Below are 20,789 nucleotides of genomic sequence, written 5' to 3'. Positions count from 1 at the left end.
TTTTTGGGGGGGGTTCCTACACATCAGAGGCTGATTCAAACCAAAACAATTGTCATATTATTCTGCAAACAATAGATTCTCCACTGATGGGATCCGAGCAAAACTAATGAAAGTGAACCTGTACAAAACAAAGCTGTGCAGTGTTAGCGTTCCTGAGGATACAACAAAGCCAAACAGAAGCTTTGCCCCTTTTCCCCATGCCTCTCAGCTTGTCCTTGGCGGTTCACTCTCACAACCTTCCTCGTTTACTCCCATCATTTGTTAGGAGGCTAAACGCCCTGTTTCTGCTGGTTCACCATTCTTTCTGGAAACTTGCGGTGACCCAACTCTCACCTGCTTGGTTTTCCTCATTTACTGTGATCATAGCCACACTTTTCAAGAGCACACAGCACAGCCAATGGGTGTGCCAGGACTGCAGCCCAGGCCCAGGGACACGAACCACAGTCAGAGAGTCAGAAAGCTGTCCCCAATACCTAGTTCTCCCACTGCCCCTTACTATGAGCCAGAGCTTCTGCAAAGCTTCATTTTCCCCATCCCTACACCAGGACATGGTGCCCACAAATGTACAGCATCTGGTCAGATGAGATGGGCTGTATACGAATATTCCCCAAACCCATAAACCTATACACGTGCAAGTGAGCACGCACACACGCACTATTGTTACTCCTAAGTGTATTTGTACAGTAATTTAAACTTGGGTTAAGTCCTGAGTACCAGAAAACAGAACCAAGAATATGGTTACTGGGGAAGTGAAAATATGTAAGAGGGAGAAAAGACAAATGTGAATGTGTTTTGCCAGACTGGCATTCAGTCGCCCCTGTGGAAATAGCGCCTCAATTCCTCTTTGGGGAACATCCCTCCCTCAGGTCCCAACCCTGGGATTGAAAGGGGCGGATCCCCCAATGGAAAAAGAATATCCAACTTTGGAAGAATTTTCTTTTTGTTCTGAAACATCAGTTCTCTACATCTGGAGTCTAGATGTTCCTTGAGTTACCTAAACTGAGGTCTGCTGGTAGCTACCAGAATTCCAGGCATAACATCAGAACAAAATGATCCATCCTCTGGTGAGCCTTACAAACTGCTTCAGTGATGGAAATGTTACATAGTTAGCATTTAAAAATAAATTTTTTTTAATAAAAAGAAGAGTGTACATATGACTGTGTACATGTTTCTTTCTTTTGGAAACTACTATGGGTTTACTTGGCTACATCAGCTGTTCTTCATTCCAGTTTGCATGGAGGTGAAAGAAATCTGGGTGGAAGGCCCTACCTTACCAGTGATGCCTTATAAATGTTGCAGAAATGATGGTGTCAGCTCGACTGTACAAATCTGCCTTTTAGATGATTCCTTTTCAAGCAGCAAGAAACGGAGGCCATCTGACTGGTGTATATCCACGCTAAAGGGAGCCGTGGAGGTCCTGGATGGGCACACACCAGTTAAGCTGAGCACTCACTGAAATTGCTTTCTCAGAATGGAGAATGATCGATCAGGAGACAAACTACACATATTAGACTGAAAGAGTTTACAGGTAACTCTGGCCCAAAGCCATTGCCACTTCATTTCATGGGCTGAAACACCTCAAGTGGTGAAGTGAGGTGGGGGAAAGCCACTAAATGCTTTGCACAGGGAGATCCAACAGCTGGGTCTTGCGTTGGTTTACATTTATCGGATGGTGACAAGAGGGGAAAATTGGTCTTCATGTGCACGGTTGAAGATGAGCCTTTAGAAACTGCCGAGGAGTTTCAACAATAACAACAACAGCAAAAAAAATCGAGATGCTCAGGGCTCGCCCAAGATCAATCACTCCGAATGTCTGGAGGTTGGAGCCCAGGCATCAAGCACTTTTAACCAGGTGATACTACTCTGCAGTCACGGCTGACAACACTGGGTAAATAGTTCCAATCGGTAGCAAAGCCTCCTCCTTTGGGGAAGGCTTCCAGGGACCAAGGCTCCTTCAGGAGGGCTGATCCCTGCAGCCCGGGGGAATTTCAGCTCGCAGGTCCCATCTCAGGGGCAGAGCTCGGGCAACGGCGCCCACCTGGAGCAGGATTGGTTTAGTAACACAATCTCATGCACATCTCCTCGCAAACACCCCACGTAAGTCCAACACCGAGGCTGGAATACAGGGACCCGCAGAAGACCGGACCACTATCCTCCCACCCTAGACAGGCGGACGCCGCTCGCGGGGACCGGGGCTGAGAGCGGAGGGCGCATGCGCGGGCCGAGGGTGAGTGGGGAGAGCGCATGCGCGGCCGAGAGGGCGGTGCTTCCGGCTGGCGGAGGTGGGGACTGCGGCGTTGGGGGTCGGACTCCGGGTCGCGACCCCGACCCCTGCCCCGTTCGGCGACTTCGACCCCGACCCCCACCCGGGCCGTGACCCCTCACCTGGTCATACCCGTATGGCCCGGCACGTGTTCCTGACGGGACCCCCAGGTAACCCCGCCCGGGTCTGCGCCTCCGGGAGGCCGAGGGGTGGGCGTGAGGGGCGCCCGGGCTGGGGGCGGTCCGGTGCTTTGGGCAAGGGGCTCCGCCCGGTGGCTTCTAAAATTCCCAATGTAAGTTACAGGCTTGGTGGTCTGAAGCCTGCGTGGCCTTTCCCGGAAAACGTGACTGTGAGTCCATCAGATAAGTGAAATGAGGCCAACTACAGGAGAACAGGAACCAGCTTGTGATGGGGTCGCCCCCGGGCTTCGGTCTTATAAATAGCAGGGGCGGCGGCAGCAGTAATAACTCCCGCAGTTGTGAAGTTGTGATGGACACGAAAGATATTTCGGGATCTCTGCCACCACCGCGGTGGAATCGAAGGTGTCTGGTTTCTGTCGATAGTTACATGTGCTCCTGCCCTGCACTCGTCATGAAAGGAAGAGCGGGATTTCAGTTGCAGGGTAGTGCAACCGTGTTCCCCATCCACGTTCACCGACCCACTGAATTCCCTCCATGATTGAGGCCGCAGGTTAAGAGCCTTGGTACCTACAGGGCACCGCCCACCCAGAGCCTGCGTCTGCGTCTGTCTCTTCTAATGCAGATCCCTCAGCCCTCGGGCTGTGAAGGTCTCACCTTTGAAAAGAGATAGTGTGCGTTCAAATGAGAGTCTGGGGGAAGACATAGATGCCTTTTTTTTTTTTTAATTTTTAAAAAAATTTTTATTGTATAGTTGATTTACAATGTTGTGTTAGTTTCTGCTATACAGCAAAGTGAATCAGTTTTACATATACATATATCCACTCTTTTTAAGATTCTTTTCTCATATAGGTCATTACAGAGTATTGAGAAGAGTTCCCTGTGCTATACATAGGTACTTATTATCTATTTTCTATATAGTAGTGTGTATATGTTAATCCCAAACTCCTAACTTATCCCCCCCGCCGCCCCGCTTTCCTTCCAGTAACCATTAGTTTGTTTTCTGTATCTGTTTTGACTCTTTGTCTGACTCTATTTTCTGACTCTATTTCTGTTTTGTAAGTTTATTTGTACCATTTTTTTAGATTCCACATATATTTGTCCTTCTCTTTCCGACTTCTGTCCTTTTCTTACTTCACTTAGTATGAAGTAAGGTCATCCCTAGGTCCATCCATGTTGCTGCAAACGGCATTATTTGTTCTTTTTATGGAATATACTCAAGACACAAAAAAAGAATGAAAATGCACCTCTTAACTTTTTTCAGCTGGCATTCTTCTGTAAGAGTCTTGCCTTCTCTCTTAAAATAATGTTTTATAAATTTATTTATTTTTGGCTGTGTTGGGTCTTTGTTGCTGTGCACAGGCTTTCTCTAGTTGTAGTGCACAGGCTTCTCATTGTTGTGGCTTCTTGTTGCGGAGCATGGGCTCTAGGCGCGCAGGCTTCAGTAGTTGTGGCACATGGGCTCAGTAGTTTTGGCTTGTGGGCTCTAGAGCTCAGGCTCAGTAGTTGTGGTGCACAGGCTTAGATGCTCCGTGTGGCATGTGGGATCTTCCTGGGCCAGGGCTCAAACTCGTGTCCCTTGCGTTGGCAGGTGGATTCTTAACCACTGCGCCACCAGGGAAGCCCTAAAATAATTTTTAATGTATGAATTCATTTCTAACCTTTCTTTTTTTGTGTATTTTTATTTTTTTTACTTTATTGGAGTATAATTGCTTCACATTGGTGTATTACTTTCTGCTTTATAACAAAGTGAATCAGTTATACATATACATCTGTTCCCATATCCCTTCCCTCTTGCGTCTCCCTCCCTCCCACCCTCCCTACATAGATGCCTTTTAAGCCAAGATACCACACGTGGATAACTCATTATTGAAAGAAGAGGCAGGAAGGTTGTAGCAGCATCAGATACATTAAGGGCAGGGGGCGGGGAAGATGGGCTAAGCAGAAAGTGATTTCTTCAGCTTCTTTGCAGTTTTCAAGTTAGCTGTGGGTTCAGACATCAACCATTGTTGCCCTGGGCCTTAAATTCTCTTTCACTTTATTTTAATGATTATCTTTTTTAGCCTTCAGGAGCAAAGGCTAACTTAATATTGCAGATTCTGGAATTTTATTTTTACCAGGCAGCGGGGGAGTGCTGAGGAGGAAGGTGTTGTGAGAAATTTCTGATACCCAGAGGTAAAGGACCATCTTCTGAAAGTTGATTTGTCAGTCCTTTCTTTGAAACCTGGCATGCAGTTTTCTCAGCAGGCTGGCCCCAAGACATCTATGTGTTTCATAACAGAGGTGGCTTGTTATTGTGATTGTACCTGGCTGCGTCCCGGAGGTGGGTGGGGACAGAGGCTCGCCTGGCCAATACTGGTTCTTCTTTCTGTTTCCTTCTTTATAAAAGTTTTATGTACATACACATAATTGGAAGACTCAGCTACAGTATAGCTCTCTTAAGCCTGTCCTTAGACCCACTCACCTTCTCTTCCTCCTAATCTTCGTTATGCAGTTATCCTGTAATTTTAATTAGCTCAGTGGTCAGTGCTTACAGTATTATTAGCAAAAGCTAATCACAGAAGAGCCTTGCATTTCTTTTCCCTTTGTGAACAATTTTTTTTTCTCTTTGGAGTTGTTGTCTAATGTTATTTTCTCATTGACTTAGTTTCTTTCACCAACCCAATCCCAAACTCTGTCGGCTGTCTAAATCTCTACATGTTCACAAATGTAAAATAGATAGCTAGTGGGAAGCAGCCACATAGCACAGGGAGATCAGCTCGGTGCTTTGTGACCACCTAGAGGGGTGGGATAGGGAGGGTGGGAGGGAGACGCAAGAGGGAGGGGATATGGGGATACGTGTATGCATAAGGCTCATTCACTTTGTTGTACAACAGAAACTAACACAGCATTGTGAAGCAATTATACTCCAATAAAGTTGTATAATAAATAAATATAAATCAATCAATCTCTACACGTTCAGACCATCGGGTAAGATATCTTCTCAAAGAGGTCACTTTTTGTTGTCTACACTGTCAGGGCCTCACCCATGTGTCTTTGGCACTTAACATTTTTTCCAGCTTCCAACTATAGAGCCTCTGACCCATCCTGGAGGGCTTTCTCCGGTCCCTGGAGCCCAATCTGCCTGCACAGGGCAGGCCTGAAGGGCCAGGGAGTTCCTTCCCCAGGAGCAGCCTTGACCATGATAGATGGACGTGAGCGGGTAAACTCCTTACTGCCTCACCCCCCAGACAGGAGAACTCTGAGCCTTGGGTCCAAAACTGTCTCCTAGGATTTCCCAGTGGGATTAAGCTACCCACAGCGGTAACTTATTTGATAATGTGATTATCTTCCTACCAGCATGTCGTCTTGGGGTGTTGCTTCTCAAATTAAACTGCCTGCACTTGAGTCTTTACTTCAGGGTCAGCTTTATGGGAGAACCAGAACCAAAATAATTCTGGAGCCTTCTGACCTGTTCTTGTCTGTGCATGGTGTGGACCTTTCAGTTTGGGGTCTCCTTCTCACACAGGCCACTTCTTAGCCAGTGTAGACAACACTAGGGTAGTAGCTTAATTAACGGAGGTGAAAAATTCACCGGAAGATTTCTAGAGCCAAAGAGGAAGAAAGGGACTTGAGCCCAATGCCTCCTCTTGCTTTATGATGTTCTCCCTAACAGATCAGACCCACAATGTCCCCTTTTGTTACAGCTGTTCCATTTTGTCTTTTGCATAATGTAAATAGCTTTGTTTTTTCTTAAATTAAGAGTAATAACCACTCACTCTAAGACCAAAAAAAAAAACCAATGAAATCAAGAAAAATTTTAAAGAAGTGAAAATTACATGGGTTTCCAACATACAGAAATAAATGCTGTAAACCTTTCTGTGTTCTTCTCGACATTTTCTTCTATAAACATATGCATACTTCACTTTTTCTTTAAATTGAGGTATAGTTGATTTACAATATTATATGTTTCAGGTGTACAACATAGTTATTCACAGTTTTTAAAGATTATACTCCATTTATAGTTATTATAAAATATTGGCTATATTCTCTGTGCTGTACAATGTATCCTTGCAGGTTATTTATTTTATACATAGTAGTTTTTACCTGTTTATTCCCTGTCTTGCCCTTCTACGTTCCCTCTCCCCACTGGTAACCACTAGTTTGTTCTTTATATCTTTCTTTTTTGTTATATTCACTAGTTTGTTTTATTTTTTAGATTCCATATGTAAGTGATAACATACGGTATTTTGTCTTTCTCTGTCTGACTTATTTCGGTAAACGTAATACCCTTCAGGTCCATCCATGTTGCTGCAAATGGCAAAATTTCATTCTTTTTTATGACTGAGTAATATTCCATTGTATATATGTACCACATCTTCTTTATCCATTCATCTGTTGATGGAAATTTCCATATCTTGGCTATTCTGCCAAGATAAATAATTCTGCTATGAACATTGGGGGGTACATTTATCTTTTCAAATTAGTGTTTTTGTTTTCTTTGGGTATATACCCAGGAGTGGAACTGCTGGATCATATGGTAGTTCTGTTTTTAGTTTTTTGAGGAACCTTTTCCACAGTGGCTACACCAATTTACATTCACATCAATAGCGTACAAGGGTTCCCTTTTCTCTACAGCCTCACTAACATTTGTTATTTGTGGCCTTTAAAAAATATAATGGGGCTTCCCTGGTGGCGCAGTGGTTGAGAGTCCGCCTGCCGATGTAGGGGACACAGGTTCGTGCCCCGGTCCGGGAAGATCCCACATGCCGCAGAGTGGCTGGACCCGTGAGCCATGGCCGCTGAGCCTGCACGTCTGGAGGCTGTGCTCCACAATGGGAGAGGCCACGACAGTGAGAGGCCTGCGTACCGCAAAAAACATATGTATATATATAAATGGAATACTACTACGTGTGTCTGCTGTTTCTTAACCTGCTTCTTCTCCATATAATATTTTCATACACTGTGGTCTGTTTTCCATGCTAACCAGTAAACTGTTTCCATAGGTAAAGAGTATTCTCTTTAATAATGGCTGCATGAGATTCCTGTGTGTGTTTGTGTCATTACACACATGATACCATAATTTAGCAGTCAACATTGCAGATCAACATTAAATTGTTTCTGTGTTTTGCACAATTGCAAAGAATGCTGAAGTGAACATCCGGTTTCTTGTATCTCTGTACTGTTGTCAAATTCATTACTAAGGATGAATTTCTAGCTGTGGCATTGCCGTGTACTGTGGTAGAAATGGCCCTTCAGGAAAGTCCCAGCTTACACATCCACCAAGGCCACTTGCCTGCGTTAAGCAGATTCTTCAGCGACTCCTAAAGCGTCAGTTACCCCGAAGGACAGAGCTGGGGTCACGACCCTACGTAGTTCTTTCCTAGTCACGTGAGCGTGGACTGCTGCTCATGTTCCAGAAGGCCAGATGCCATTGTTTGCTAGTGTGAAGTTTGGAGGAGAGATGCTTTAAATGACAGATTGTCTTTTATTTCAAGGAAGGTTAAAAAGCTCCTTGGGGATCCGTGATGACTCTGGGCAGCCATAGAAATAATATAATTTGCAACCCTGTTGTATTTCAGAATAGCTCTGTTACAGACCATTTTGTCCCCCTTTTTTGATAATCATGATGCCATTGACTTTAATCTGTATGGGAGCAAGTCTCATATAAACAAAGTCATGGTGGCAGATGAAGGCCCCTGTTAAAATGTATGGTCCTTCCTAGGTGTGTAACCGTGGACAAGTTACCTAACCTCTCTGTGCCTCAGTTTCTTCATCTGTAAAATAGGGACAAGGATGGTAACTGCTTCAGAGGGTGGTTGTGAGAATTTAACCAACAAAATGCTTGCGAGGCATGCGAGACCAGGGCCTGGCTCCACAGTGTCAGTGACTAGTATCGTTATGTTACTTGTAAACACCCAAGAGTTAATCAGAGTAGTTCAGGGGCCAGGCCGGAAGGGAAGGAAGGGGTCCTGGGTGGGGAGGATGGGCAGGTGGAAGTGCACAGGCTATAATCTGGGAAGGGGTTGTGGGCAAGCAGAAGGAATACTTAGGAACACTCCAAGGGGTGATGGAAGGGGTGGCCAACCTGATGGGATTGCTCTTGTGGAAAAAGTTGAAAAACTGCCATTCCTAGTGGTGTTTGTGGTATTTAAAAGTCCCGTTTTCAGGACACATACAATGTAAGTTTATGGAGGACTGAAGTCATGTTCCCACTCTTAAACGTTGGTCCAGAGTGTCTTAAAATCCTAACTTAAAGCGTGCAGCCTTTGACCGAAGCTTGACCAGCTTTACTTTCTAGGGGAAAAAGTTTGCTCCCCCAAGGAGAGTAAACCTAGGAGAAAGTAGAAGCTTGTCTCCTGGGATATAAATTGCACTTGAGATTGTTATCAGAAAACCACTCAACTGGTTCTCGGATCGTGTATGTGACAAAACCAATACTGTTTCAGAATTTAAAAATAAACTTCAAGATACCATTCATATTTTTATTATGCGTGTTTCTACTTGAAATTAAAGAGTTTTAACACCTGGAGCAGTCAAAATTAAGTGAAGTTAACATTCATAAAATCCATTTGCAGCCTATTTCTCGCCTCCTGGTGATTCCTGTGCTCCAACTAAGCAGTGGTTCCTAATGGGCTTTTTTTTTTTTTTTTTTTTTTAGGGGTTGGAAAAACAACATTGATCCAGAAAGCCAGTGAAGTTTTAAAGTCCTCTGGTGTGCCTGTCAACGGGTTTTATACAGAAGAAGTCAGACAGGGAGGAAGAAGAATCGGGTTCGATGTTGTCACGTTGTCCGGCGCCCGCGGACCTTTATCCAGGATTGGGTACTGCAGCTTCATTTCCGTGGTGTTTTATTCTCCCTGGGCCCAGGGCTGAGCCAGGTGATCTCTTCTATCTTGAAGAATCCTGAGCCTTTTCGGATTTCTTGGAAAAAGAAAACAGAGGTTGAAATCATCACATGAAAAACAAAGTTGAAAATATCGTATTCCACTTAGAGCGTACTCCACTGAGTAGTAAGCTCTTCTCACTTGGTACTTCGTAGCCCTGTTTCTCATGTCACTCTTCTAAGATAGGTGACGCGCCAGCTCCCCGAAGGCAACTGCCGGGCCATGGGTGGTGGTGTGCCCACTGGTGTTAGCCCTGCTCTCAGGAGAGGATATGGAATCAGATCAGCTTTGCTCACTGCCACTTTCTGTGTGGGTGATTTTTAAGGATGGTTTAGCACACGCAGAAGGCCAGAGGCTCAGTGGAGTAGCTAAAAACCAGAAATCAGTAGAGGGGTCTTTGAACAAAGGATGTACTATCTTTTCTTTCAGGTCAGAGCTTCCGCCTGGAAAGCGTGAGTGCTGCGTTGGGCAGTATGTGGTGAATCTGACTTCCTTCGAGCAGCTGGTGCTTCCGGTCTTGAGGAATGTGAGTGTGTGTTTCTGGTTTTTGAGCCCGTCTGTTCTCCGTGCCTTGTGGGAATTGCTGCCCCTGGGAACAGAGTGGCTTTCGCTCTTATAGAGAGGCCAGTTTTGCATTTACAGCTTAAAAGTCTTCAATTGATTGAGCCTTAGTAAGGATATGCCACATAATTTACTGTCACTCCGAACTACAAGTAAACTCCTTGTTACAGAAATTCAGCATATGTAAGTATCTTACATTGGGAGGGCTCTGATGCCTAGCTACCATGGTCCCCAAAGATAAGTCTTTCCTCTGCTTTCCCCTTGTTTATATGTTAACCCTGTTTTCACAGCACAGCAAATAAACATTTAGGAAGGTAAAATGTCATATGAACATAATGGTAAGCACCTAACACATTATATCACTGTATTACCTGTATTTTTTTAAACAGCTATTGAGATATAATTCAGATACCATACAATTCACCCATTTAAAATACAGTTCATTTTTTTCTCATGTATTCATAGGATTGTACAACCAATTAACACAGCCTAATTTTAGAACATTTTTGTCATCCCAAAAAGAAATCCCATACCCATTAAGCAGTCTCCATTTCTGTGTATCCCCAGCCCCTGGCAAGCAGTACCCTGCTTTTTTGTCTGTAGATTTGAGTATTCTGGATATTTCCTAGAAAGGGAATGATATAATATGTGGTCTTTTTGTGACTAGCTTATTTCACTTGACATAATATTTACAGGGTTTATCCACATCACAGTGCATATCAGTACTTTGTTCCTTTTTATGGCTGTGTAATATTCTATTATATGGATATACCATATTTTATTTATCTATTCTTCAGCTGATGAACATTTGGATAAGTTTCTACTTTTTGGCAATTATGAATAATGCTGTCCTGAACACTTGTGTACAAGTTTTTGGGTAGACATCTGTTGTTAGGTCTCTTGAGTATATACCTACGAGTGGAAATGCTGGGTCATGAGGTAGTTCTATATATAACTTTTTGAGAAATTACTAGAGTGTTTTCCAAACTGGCTGTGCTGTTTTACATTCCCACCAGCAATGGATGACGGTTTCAGTTTCTCCACGTCCTTGCTAATTGTCACTGTCTGTCTTTGTAACTGTATCCCTTCTGGTAGGTGTGAAGCAGTATCACGTTGTGTTTTCATTTGCATTTCCCTATTGACCTATTGATGTTGAGTATCTTTTCATGTACTTATTGGCCATTTGTATATGATATGCAGGTATACAGTTGGCTCTCCATATCCATGGGTTCCATGGATGTGGAGGACCATTGTGCCATTTTATCTGAGGGACTTGTGCATCTGTGGATTTGGTGTGTGGGGGAGGACCCTGGAACCAGTGCCCTGCGGATACCCAGGGACGACTGTATTCATCAGCTCTGTAGTTGTCTTTACTTTCTTGATGTGATGACACAAATGTTTTTATTTTTATTTTTTAAAAAATCTTCTTTGGCTGCATGGCGCGGCATGCAAAACTTCCCCAACCAGGGATTGAACCCGTGCCCCCTGCAGTAGAAGTACAGAGTCTTAACCACTGGGCCACCAGGAAAGGCCACAAATGTTCTTATTTTTGAAAAGTCCAGTTTATCTATTTTTCTTACGTTGTTTGTGCTTTTGGTGCTTTACCAAAGAAGGCTTTACTAACACAGTTTCAGGAAGATTAACTCCCATGTGTTCTTCCAAGAGTTTTATAGTTCTACTAATGCATTTAGGCCTGTGGTCTGTTTTGAATTGATTTTTGTATATGTTGTAAGGTGTGGATCGAAAGTCATTCTTTTACATATAAATATCCAGTTGTTTCAGAACCATTTGTTGACAAGACTATTCTTTTTCCACTTAATTGTCTTGGCACTCTTTTAGAAATCAATTGACCATGAATATAAGGATTGATTTTAGATTTTCAATTCTATTCTGTTTATCCTCATGTCAGTTCTACCTATTCTTATATCAGAAGCACACTGTTTGATTACTGAAGCTAGAATTTTGATAGAGATTGTATTGAATCTATAAATCAATTTGGGGAGTATTGCTATCTTAACAATATTAAATCTTTAGATCCATGAACATGAATGACATGTCTTTTTATTTACTTAGAGTGTCTTTAATTTCATTCAGTCATGTTGTTTTATAGTTTCCAGCATATAAGTCTTATGCTTCTTTTTAAAAAATTTATACCTTACTATTTTATACTTTTTGATGCTATTGTAAATGGAATTATTTTCCTAATTTTATTTTTGGAATGTTCATTACTAATGTATAGAAATACTGTTGATTTTTGTGTATAGATCTTGTATCCTGCAACCTTGTCAAACTAATAGTTCTTTAATGAATTCCTTAGAATTTTCTATTTACAAAGTGGTATCATCTGCAAATGGGGATAATTTTACTTTTTCCTGTCCACTTTGGATGCCTTTTATTTTGTTTTCTTTCCTAATTGCCTCAGCCAGAAGCTCAGTTCAGTGATGAATAGAAGCATCGAAAGTGGACCTCCTGGTCTTGTTCCTGATCTCAGGAAGAAAGCATTCAGTCCCCCACCATCAAGTATGATGTTAGGTGTAGGTTGTTTGTGGACGGCTAACACCAGGTTGAGGAGGTTCCTTTCTGTTTCTAGTTTGTGGTTTAACATTTGTTTTTTAAAGTGAAGAAGCATTGAGTTTTGTCAGATCCTTTTTCTGCATTTATAGTGGTGATTATGTGATTTTTATCCTATATTATATTAATATAGTATATTACATTCATATTTAGATGTTAAACCTACTTCATTTTCTTGAAATAAATCCCTCTTGGTCATGGCATATGTATATTTCTTTTATATTTTGCCGGATTCTATTTGCTAGTATTGTGTTGAGGGTTTCTGCATCTACATTCATAAGGGATATGGACCGTAGCTCTCTTTTCTTGTAGTATCTTTGTCTAATTTTGGTATCAGGGTAATTGTGGTCTTGTAGAATGAGTTAGGCAGTACTCCTTCGTCTTCTAATTTTTGGAAGAGTTTGTAAAAGATTGGTGTTAATTTTTCTTGGAATGTTTGATAGAATTCACCAGTGAAACCATGTGGGCCTGGGTTTTTCTTCATGCGAAGCTTTTTAATTATGAATTCAATTTCTTTACTTGTTATAGGTCTGCTGATTTTTTATTTCATGTTGAATCAGTTGTGGTAATTTGTGTCTTTTAGTAATTTATTGGTCCATGTCATTAGATAGTAAGTTATCTAATTCGTTGGCATACGGTTGTTCATATATTCCCCTGTAATCCTTTTTATTTTGTAAGGTCTGTGGTATTTTCCCTTCTTTCATGCATTTTAATTATTTAAGTCCTCTGTTTTTGGACTTCAGTAATAGTTAAAGGTTTGTCAATTTAGTTGCTCTTTTCAAAGAACCAACTTTCGGTTTTGTTGACTATATATTACTTGTTTTTTGCATTCATTCATCAAATATTTATCAAATCCCAGATATACAGTCAGGAACAAAACATGTTTTCTACTCTCCCAAAACTCTCATTCTAGTGGGAAATGTAGACATTAAACAAATAAACATATAATTGTCATAAATGCTGCCAAGAAGAAAAGCAGGGTGCTGTGAGAGAAGAAAGAGGAACTGACTTTAGATCTGGTGACCAGGAAAGAGCTCTGAGGAGGTGACATTTGGATGAAATGAAAAGATAAGAGGGCACCATCCCTTCCGGGAGGGAATACTGGGGTGTTGTATGGGGGGGGGGGTCTGGGAGAACGTCACGGATGATAGAAGCAGAGACACCGAGGCCGGGGGCCCTGGGCAGGAGCAGGTAGAGGAGGAGGTATGGTGGGTGAGCCGGGTAGAGTCACATGATGCAGGGTTTTGTGGTGCATATTAAGGAATATGGGTTTTATATCATCTAATATAGACTCACACCATTGATTTATAATACTGTCGTGAAAATTGAAGAGTATGGACCTGTCTCAAGAGGCAATTCTTTATCAATTTTGCGGCCGTCTCCGTCGTACCAGCAGTCGAGTCCAAGGTCCTCCCCAGGGCCCGGAAGGCCAGCGCTGTCCGGGCCTCCTGCCCTCCGTCCTCCCCATCTCCCGCCTGCCGGCTCAGCCTGTTCCCCTCGTGCCCGGCCCCCAGCCTTCCTCCCTTGGCACTGCTGTTTCTGTGGTTGGCAGGCTCCTCATATCTTGGCCTCTCTACTCATTCAGGGCTCAGCTAAAAGGGGCGGCGAAGGCTTTGGCAGGTGCCCAGGGCTGCTGGAAAGGTCAGGTGTGCCTGCTGAGGGCAGCTTCTGACTCCCAGGGCCGGCGGGATGTTGCACTGTGTTGGTAGCGGCTGCTGCCTCTCCGAGTCCACCTGCTCCTTGGCTTCTCCCCCCACTGCCTGCTCCCCTCACCTTTCTTCCTGATTTCTTCCTCTTGGAACTTTCGTTCCCTGCACTGGGGACTCTTGTGCCTGTTGTGTTGCGCGGAAACAGTCAGGAAACATGATATTTTTCTCTCTAGTTCTTTTCCCATCAAATATCTACCTCTCTAGTTAAATGTTCAAGAAGCAAGTGAAATACTTCAAATGAAATTCCAGATGATGGCTCTGGCTTTGGGTACTGGATCCATATAAAGAATTGATTTTTACTTACCTTGCTTAGAGCAAACAATCCTAGGAGAGCAGTGTGCACATACGGCCTTGACGTCTATCTGCAGGATTACATAAGAAATCGTGTACTGACCAGAATAAGAACTTGAATCTCTTTTTTTTTTAGTTAAAAAAGAAAGAAAAGCAGACTCTTCCAATATTTTATACTTTGATTACCAAACCCAGACTTTCACCGTTCTAAGTAGGAAAATTTCCCAGGCTGCAGGTTCCTATCCATGGGTTTCTTTTCTGAAGCAGAATTTTTTCTCCCATCTCATGTATTTTACTGGGGACAAAGAAAGGAAAAGGAATTAGTGTTTTGCCTTTATACTTAAAAAAGAAAGAAAGAAAGAAAGAAAAGAAGCAAAGTTTAAGTAACTAGGCAACAAAAATAGGATATTATAGAGAGACAGGTTTTATTATTGGCAATTGGAATGACCAACTAAAGTAAGCTGAAAGTTTTAGAAACCACATTTAGGCCGGTGACAGCCTTTGTTTTTTTGTTGTTTTTTTAAATTTTTATTGAAATATAGTTGAGTTACAATGTTGCATTAATTTCTGCTGTACAGCAAAGTGACACCATTATACACATATATACATTCTTTTTTACATTCTTTTCCATTATGTTTTATCCCAGGTTATTGAATATAGTTCCCTGTTTTGTATAGTGGGACCTTGTTGTTTATCCATCCTTTATGTAATAGTTTACATCTGTTAACCCCAAACTCCCAATCCTTCCCTCCCGCACTCCCCCCTCTCCCTTGGCAACCACAAGTCTGTTCTGTATGTCTGTGAGTCTGTTTCTGTTGTGTAGCTAAGTTCATTTGTGCCATATTTTAGATTCCACATATAAGTGATATCATATGGTATCTGTCTTTCTGACTCACTTCACTTAATGTGATAATCGCTAGGTCCACCCATGTTGCTGCAAGTGGCATTTCATTCTTTTTTATGGCTGAGTAATATTCCATTGTGTATATGTACCACATCTTCTTTATCCATTCATCTGTCAGTGGACATTCAGGTTGTTTCCATGTCTTGGCTATTGTAAATGGTGCTGCTATGAACATAGGGGTGCATGTATCTTTTTTTTTTTTTTTTTTTTTTGCGGTACACGGGCCTCTCACTGTTGTGGCTCTCCTATTGCGGAGCACAGGCTCCGGACGTGCAAGCTCAGCGACCATGGCTCACGGGCCCAGCCGCTCCACAGCATGTGGGATCTTCCCGGACCGGGGCATGAACCCGTGTCCCATGCATCGGCAGGCGGACTCTCAACCACTGCGCCACCAGGGAAGCCCCACATGTATCTTTTTGAATTATAGTTTTGTCCAGATATATGCCCAGGAGTGGGATTGCTGGATCATACAGTAACTCTATTTTTAGTTTTTTGAGGAACCTCCATACTGTTTTCCATAGTGGCTGCACCAACTTACATTCCCATCAACAGTGTTTCAGCATTCTCTTTTTTCCACACCCTCTCCAGCATTTATCATTTGCAGATTTTTTAATGATGGCCATTCTGACCAGTATGAGGTAGTACCTCACTGTAGTTTTGATTTGTATTTCTCTAATAGTTAGTGATGTTGAGCATCTTTTCCTGTGCCTATTGGCCATCTGTATGTCTTTGGAGAAATGTCTATTTAGGTCTTCTGCCCATTTTTCGATTGGGTTGTTTGTTTTTTTGTTGTTGAGTTGTATGAGCTGTTTGTATATTTTGGAAATTAAGCCCTTGTCAGTCACATTGTTTGCAAATATTTTCTCCCATTCTGTAGGTTGTTTTTTTGTTTTGTTTATGGTTTCTTTTGCTATGCAAAAGCTTGTAAGTTTGATTAGGTCCCATTTGTTTATTTTTGTGTTTATTTCTATTGCCTTGGGAGACTGACCTAAGAAAACATTGGTATGATTTATGTCATAGAATGTTTTGCCTGTGTTCTCCTCTAGGAGTTTTATGGTGTCTTGTTTTATATTTAAGTCTTTAAGCCATTTTGAGTCTATTTTTGTGCATGGTGTGAAGGTGCATTCTAGCTTCATTGATTTACATGCAGCTGTCCAGCTTTCCCAGCACCACTTGCTGAAGAGACTTTTTCCCATTTTATTGATATATTCTTGCCTCCTTGTTGAAGATTAATTAACCATAAGTGTGTAGGGTTGTTTTTTTTTTTTTTTTTTGGTGGTGGCTTATGGGATCTTAGTTCCCGGATCAGGGATTGAACCCCAGCCCCGTCAGGGAAAGCAAGGGGTCCTAACCACTCGACTGCCAGGGAATTGGGTAAGTGTGTAGATTTATTTCTGGGCTCTATTCTATTCCATTGATCCGTATTCTGTTTTTGTGGCAATACTACGCTGTTTTGATGACTGTAGCTTTGTACTATAGTCCGAGGTTTGGGAGGGTTATGCCTCCAGGCAGGTGAGAGCCTTTAAACAGACAGTGGGTTAGCTTCTAGTGCCCAGGGTATAGGAAAACACAAACTCTGACAATAAGTTAAGGAATATCTATTAAGTGCTTCCTATGTGTGAGAAATTTCACTATGGTTGAAAAATATTTTGAGTTTTTTTTTTAGATACTGTGAAAAACATAAGAAAAATTATTCTTTGATTGGGCCAGCAGGGCCATGCCTGTGGGCTGGGGAGTAAGAATGTGTCTGGGAGCCGAAAAGCAGCAGCCTGAGGCCAGGCAGAGGCCAGCCTGCTGTGGGGCTCTTGCTGCTTTTCCCCAGGCAGGAGTGGAGGCCAGCCCACCACCGTGCGCACATGGGAAATCGACACAGAGTAGATGGTAAACATTCTAGACTCAGTAAGGCTTTTAGAAAGCCCTTGTAGACTTTACTATTGTTGATTTTTCTTTTCATTCCATGGCTACATCTTCCCTCATTTGACAACATTTACTGTTTTCTTGAGTATTAAAGTTCTACATACTTAAGGTAGAAAATGTGTAAAAAGTATAAAATAAGAAAATATTGGATAACTCAGTCTTATCACTGAGTTAACCACTTTTAGCATATTTTGTTTCTGACCTTTTTCTATACCTCGTTTCTTTATTATAGTCATCCAAAATTGGGGAAAATGCCAAATATAGTTTTATAGGTTTTGGCTTTGTCATTTAATATGATTGAGTGACATGGGAATGGTCTCACAACATGATAATCTTCAAAACTGTGATACTTTGGGAATTCCCTGGCGGTCCAGTGGTTAGGACTCCGTGATTCCACTGCAGGGGGCATGGATTCAATCCCTGGTCGGGGAACTAAGATCCCACAAGCAGTGTGGTGTGGCAAAAAAAAAAAAAAAAACTGTGATACTTTAATGATTGCATAATATATGGTGGTATGGATTTCCATCTCTGATTTAACTGTTACCCCCTCAGTGTCAGACACTGAGTTTATTTATCACTGTTGCAGGTAACTTTAAAGGAAGCCCTCTTTGTGGATCATCCTTTATCGAGACGTGATTGTCTCCCTGTGGGGGACCTACAGGTGGAATACTGGGTAGAGGGGTGTGAATTTCCAGGGTGTTGCTGTGTGTGTGACAGTTGTGTCACTTTGCACCCCCTGCCATGTGCAGGTGTGTTTCTCTTGCTGCACTTCTACCAACACTGAGCACTGTACTGACTTTTGATACTAAAACACGTTGCTTTGCTTTGGTTTACCTTTTTAAAGTACTAATGAGGTTAAAAGTTTTTCAGTTGTTTTATTGGGTATTTTTAAGAATCTAAGTTTGTTCATTTCTGCATTTTTTTCTTTTAGCTTAAAGAGATCTTTTATAAGGTAAATAACTTTTAAAATTTTTATTGATTCTCTTTTTCTCAGTTTGTCGCTTTGGTGATTTCCTTTTTTTTTTTTTTTTTTTTTCTTTTTTAATATTGAGAAAGTCTGTTTCTATTCCAAGTTAATACAAAATTTTTTACCTATATGTTTCTTCTTCTGTGTGCTTTTTTTTTTGACATTTTTTTAATCCATCTGGATTTATCTGGAATGTAATATTCAGTGAGACTCTCAATTGATTTTCTTCCAAATACTTAGCTGGTTTTCCAAAACTGTCTGTTAATAACTCATTTCTCATTAGTTTATTATGCTGCATTTATTATATTAAAACATACATGTGTGTGTATAATTTTTAGGGTTGTCTGTTCTCTTTCGCTGATCTGTTTGATGCTTGCATCAGTACTCTGGTAATTACTTGTATTATTCTTCTTGAAAACAGGGTCTTATCCGTTCTTGTTTGCTTATTCTTCCAAATTGTGGCAATGTTGGTGGTAATAGTAATGGTGGTGGTAAACAGTTACTGAGTTCAAATTATGCTCCAGACACTAACTCATTTAATCCTCAGGACAACACTGTCACTGTTTTCTTGTTTTACAGATGAGGAAACTGAGGCATAGAATAGAAAGTAATTTGCCCAATGACAAACAGCTTATAAGCAGCAGTACTGGTATGAACTGTAACCTGTTACAAAAAGTCTTGTATGAAGTGACTGGAATTATACAAAAATGTAGTTATTATGATATAAAGAACATCCTAATCTTCCAGACAATCTTCATTCTCTACAGCCAAAAACAGTCTCTCTCTCTTTCCGTTTCTTTTTAAAAAATTTTTTGTAAGGTTATTTGTAGATCTTTTGTATTTTCTGATGCTGCTGTAATTAAGATTGCTTTTTCAGTTTTCTAATGATCAAGGCTGTTAGGATAACACTGGCCTTTTGCATAATGGTCTTTTTGACAGCCACCTTGAATGCTTTATTAGAATTTGATGCAATATAGGGTTTAACATTTTGTTGGTTCCCGGTGTATCTCCTACTCACACAAAACAATAACAGCAGGTTATAAGGTTGTGAAGAATAAGAGACATCTACTCAAAGCCTTATTTTTTAGGGTGAACAGTGTCATTTTTTATAAAGATCCATGGAAGGGATAATGAGCTAGAACCAGAATACCCAATGAAAATCCACACGCTTTGTTGCGTTTTTCTGTTTTGTTCAAAATAATGGCTTTCAGTGCATATTCTTTTTGAGAGCAGGATCTGCTTTTGATTCTGAAAGAAGAATCTGCTTCATATCTTTGAAACTTCATTTGAAGGTGCGAGATCAACTGTCCAGGGAAAGGTTCTTTTATTTAATCCCTTGACCTGGAAAGGCCACTTAGTATTTCAGGCCACTGAGCTTTAGAAAAAATTTAGAAAAATCGAGTCAGGAGCCGTTCTTGAAAGGCTGACAAGAGCCCAAGCACTGCTTTAGAATTTCCTTCACTGTTAGCAAGCCTGGCATTTGTTTCTTGGTTCTGCCCCACTTTCTGTTTCTGTACCTCATGATCACACATATGTATTACAAGATCAGCAAGGGGAATTAGAAGCTATCTGGTGCAGATATGAAAAGTTATAATTTTTCAGTAAAAGCATTCCTGCAGTGAATCAAAATAGGAAGAAGAACTGCAAGCATCGTATAAGGTTGGCTCCTTAGTTCACCGTGCAGCCTTTGTCGTGGCCGCCCTCCCGGTGATCTCCCGGGTTCCACCAGGCAGCTGGGCCGCTCATCACTTCCCACTGCTGGCCGTGGTGCAGTTCTGTGCAGTTAGATGCCAAGCTGGCTGCTGCCCTGGGTTTCCTTTCCTTCCCGTGACTCTTCCTGCAGCCCCTCCCAAGAAGCATGGAGAAGTCATGTGCTCCGGAAGTGTGCCTGGAGAAGGATGTGTGCGACTGGCCTTTCTTTCTCCCTCTGACCACCCGCTCTGCCCTTCCTCCTGGCCCCCATCCTGTGCACATAGGGCTGAAGCCCTGTGTGCCGTCAGAAGGAAGCTCTCATGCCAGGAGTTGGTGCTTTTCTTGAATCTGATACTGAGAAAGTATGCATGTGAATGTTTTCTTTTTTTGTATTGAGTCTTAACTTTTAAAAACTTTATTTGGATATAATTTTACTCTTAGAGAACCTTGTAAAGATAAGGATAGTACAAGACCCCCTGTGGACTTGGTATCCAGAGTCACCTATTTTTAACATTTGCCCTATTTATTCCCTCTCTCTTCTTGTGTGTGTGTGTGTCTGTATGTTTGTATAAACATATAAATTGGGGGAGGAACATTTGAGAGTATGTTGTAATCATCACAGTACCTAAGTCCTAAACGTGCAGTATTTTTTCCGAAGCGTAAGGATATGCTGTTACATAATTGGCACAGTTGTCAACCTCAGTCAGTTTACTGAGAAAATCCTCTGATCTAACCTACCCCTCATATGCTGCTTTTATCAATTGACTTAACAGTGTTGTTCGTAACATTTCTTTTCCTTCAATCTAGAGCCAGGTATTACATTTAGTTGTCATATCTTGATAGCCTCCTCTAATGTGGAACATTTCCACAGTCATTTTTTTTGTCCTTTGTGACACTGACATTTTTGAACA

The 20,789-nt window shown here is 41.7% G+C and overlaps 1 protein-coding gene across 1 annotated transcript in view; it reads left to right on the top strand.

The window, feature by feature from the left end:
• Positions 1-2,258: 2,258 nt before the first annotated feature.
• NTPCR (nucleoside-triphosphatase, cancer-related) overlaps positions 2,259-20,789 on the top strand; it is a 37,437-nt gene continuing 18,906 nt past the window's right edge. The window contains exons 1-3 of the mRNA XM_082645646.1: positions 2,259-2,433; positions 9,041-9,203; positions 9,696-9,792. Of these exons, the coding sequence (XP_082501772.1) occupies positions 2,400-2,433; positions 9,041-9,203; positions 9,696-9,792 (294 nt within the window). The 5' untranslated portion in view covers positions 2,259-2,399. The remainder of the gene's footprint in view (positions 2,434-9,040; positions 9,204-9,695; positions 9,793-20,789) is intronic.

The sequence above is a fragment of the Mesoplodon mirus genome (assembly GCF_964341445.2).
Source record: "Mesoplodon mirus genome assembly, chromosome: 2".
In the NCBI taxonomy this organism is placed as follows: Eukaryota; Metazoa; Chordata; class Mammalia; order Artiodactyla; family Ziphiidae; genus Mesoplodon; species Mesoplodon mirus.
Note: the sequence above shows the minus strand (reverse complement) of the source record. Positions and strands in the feature narration are given on the sequence as shown.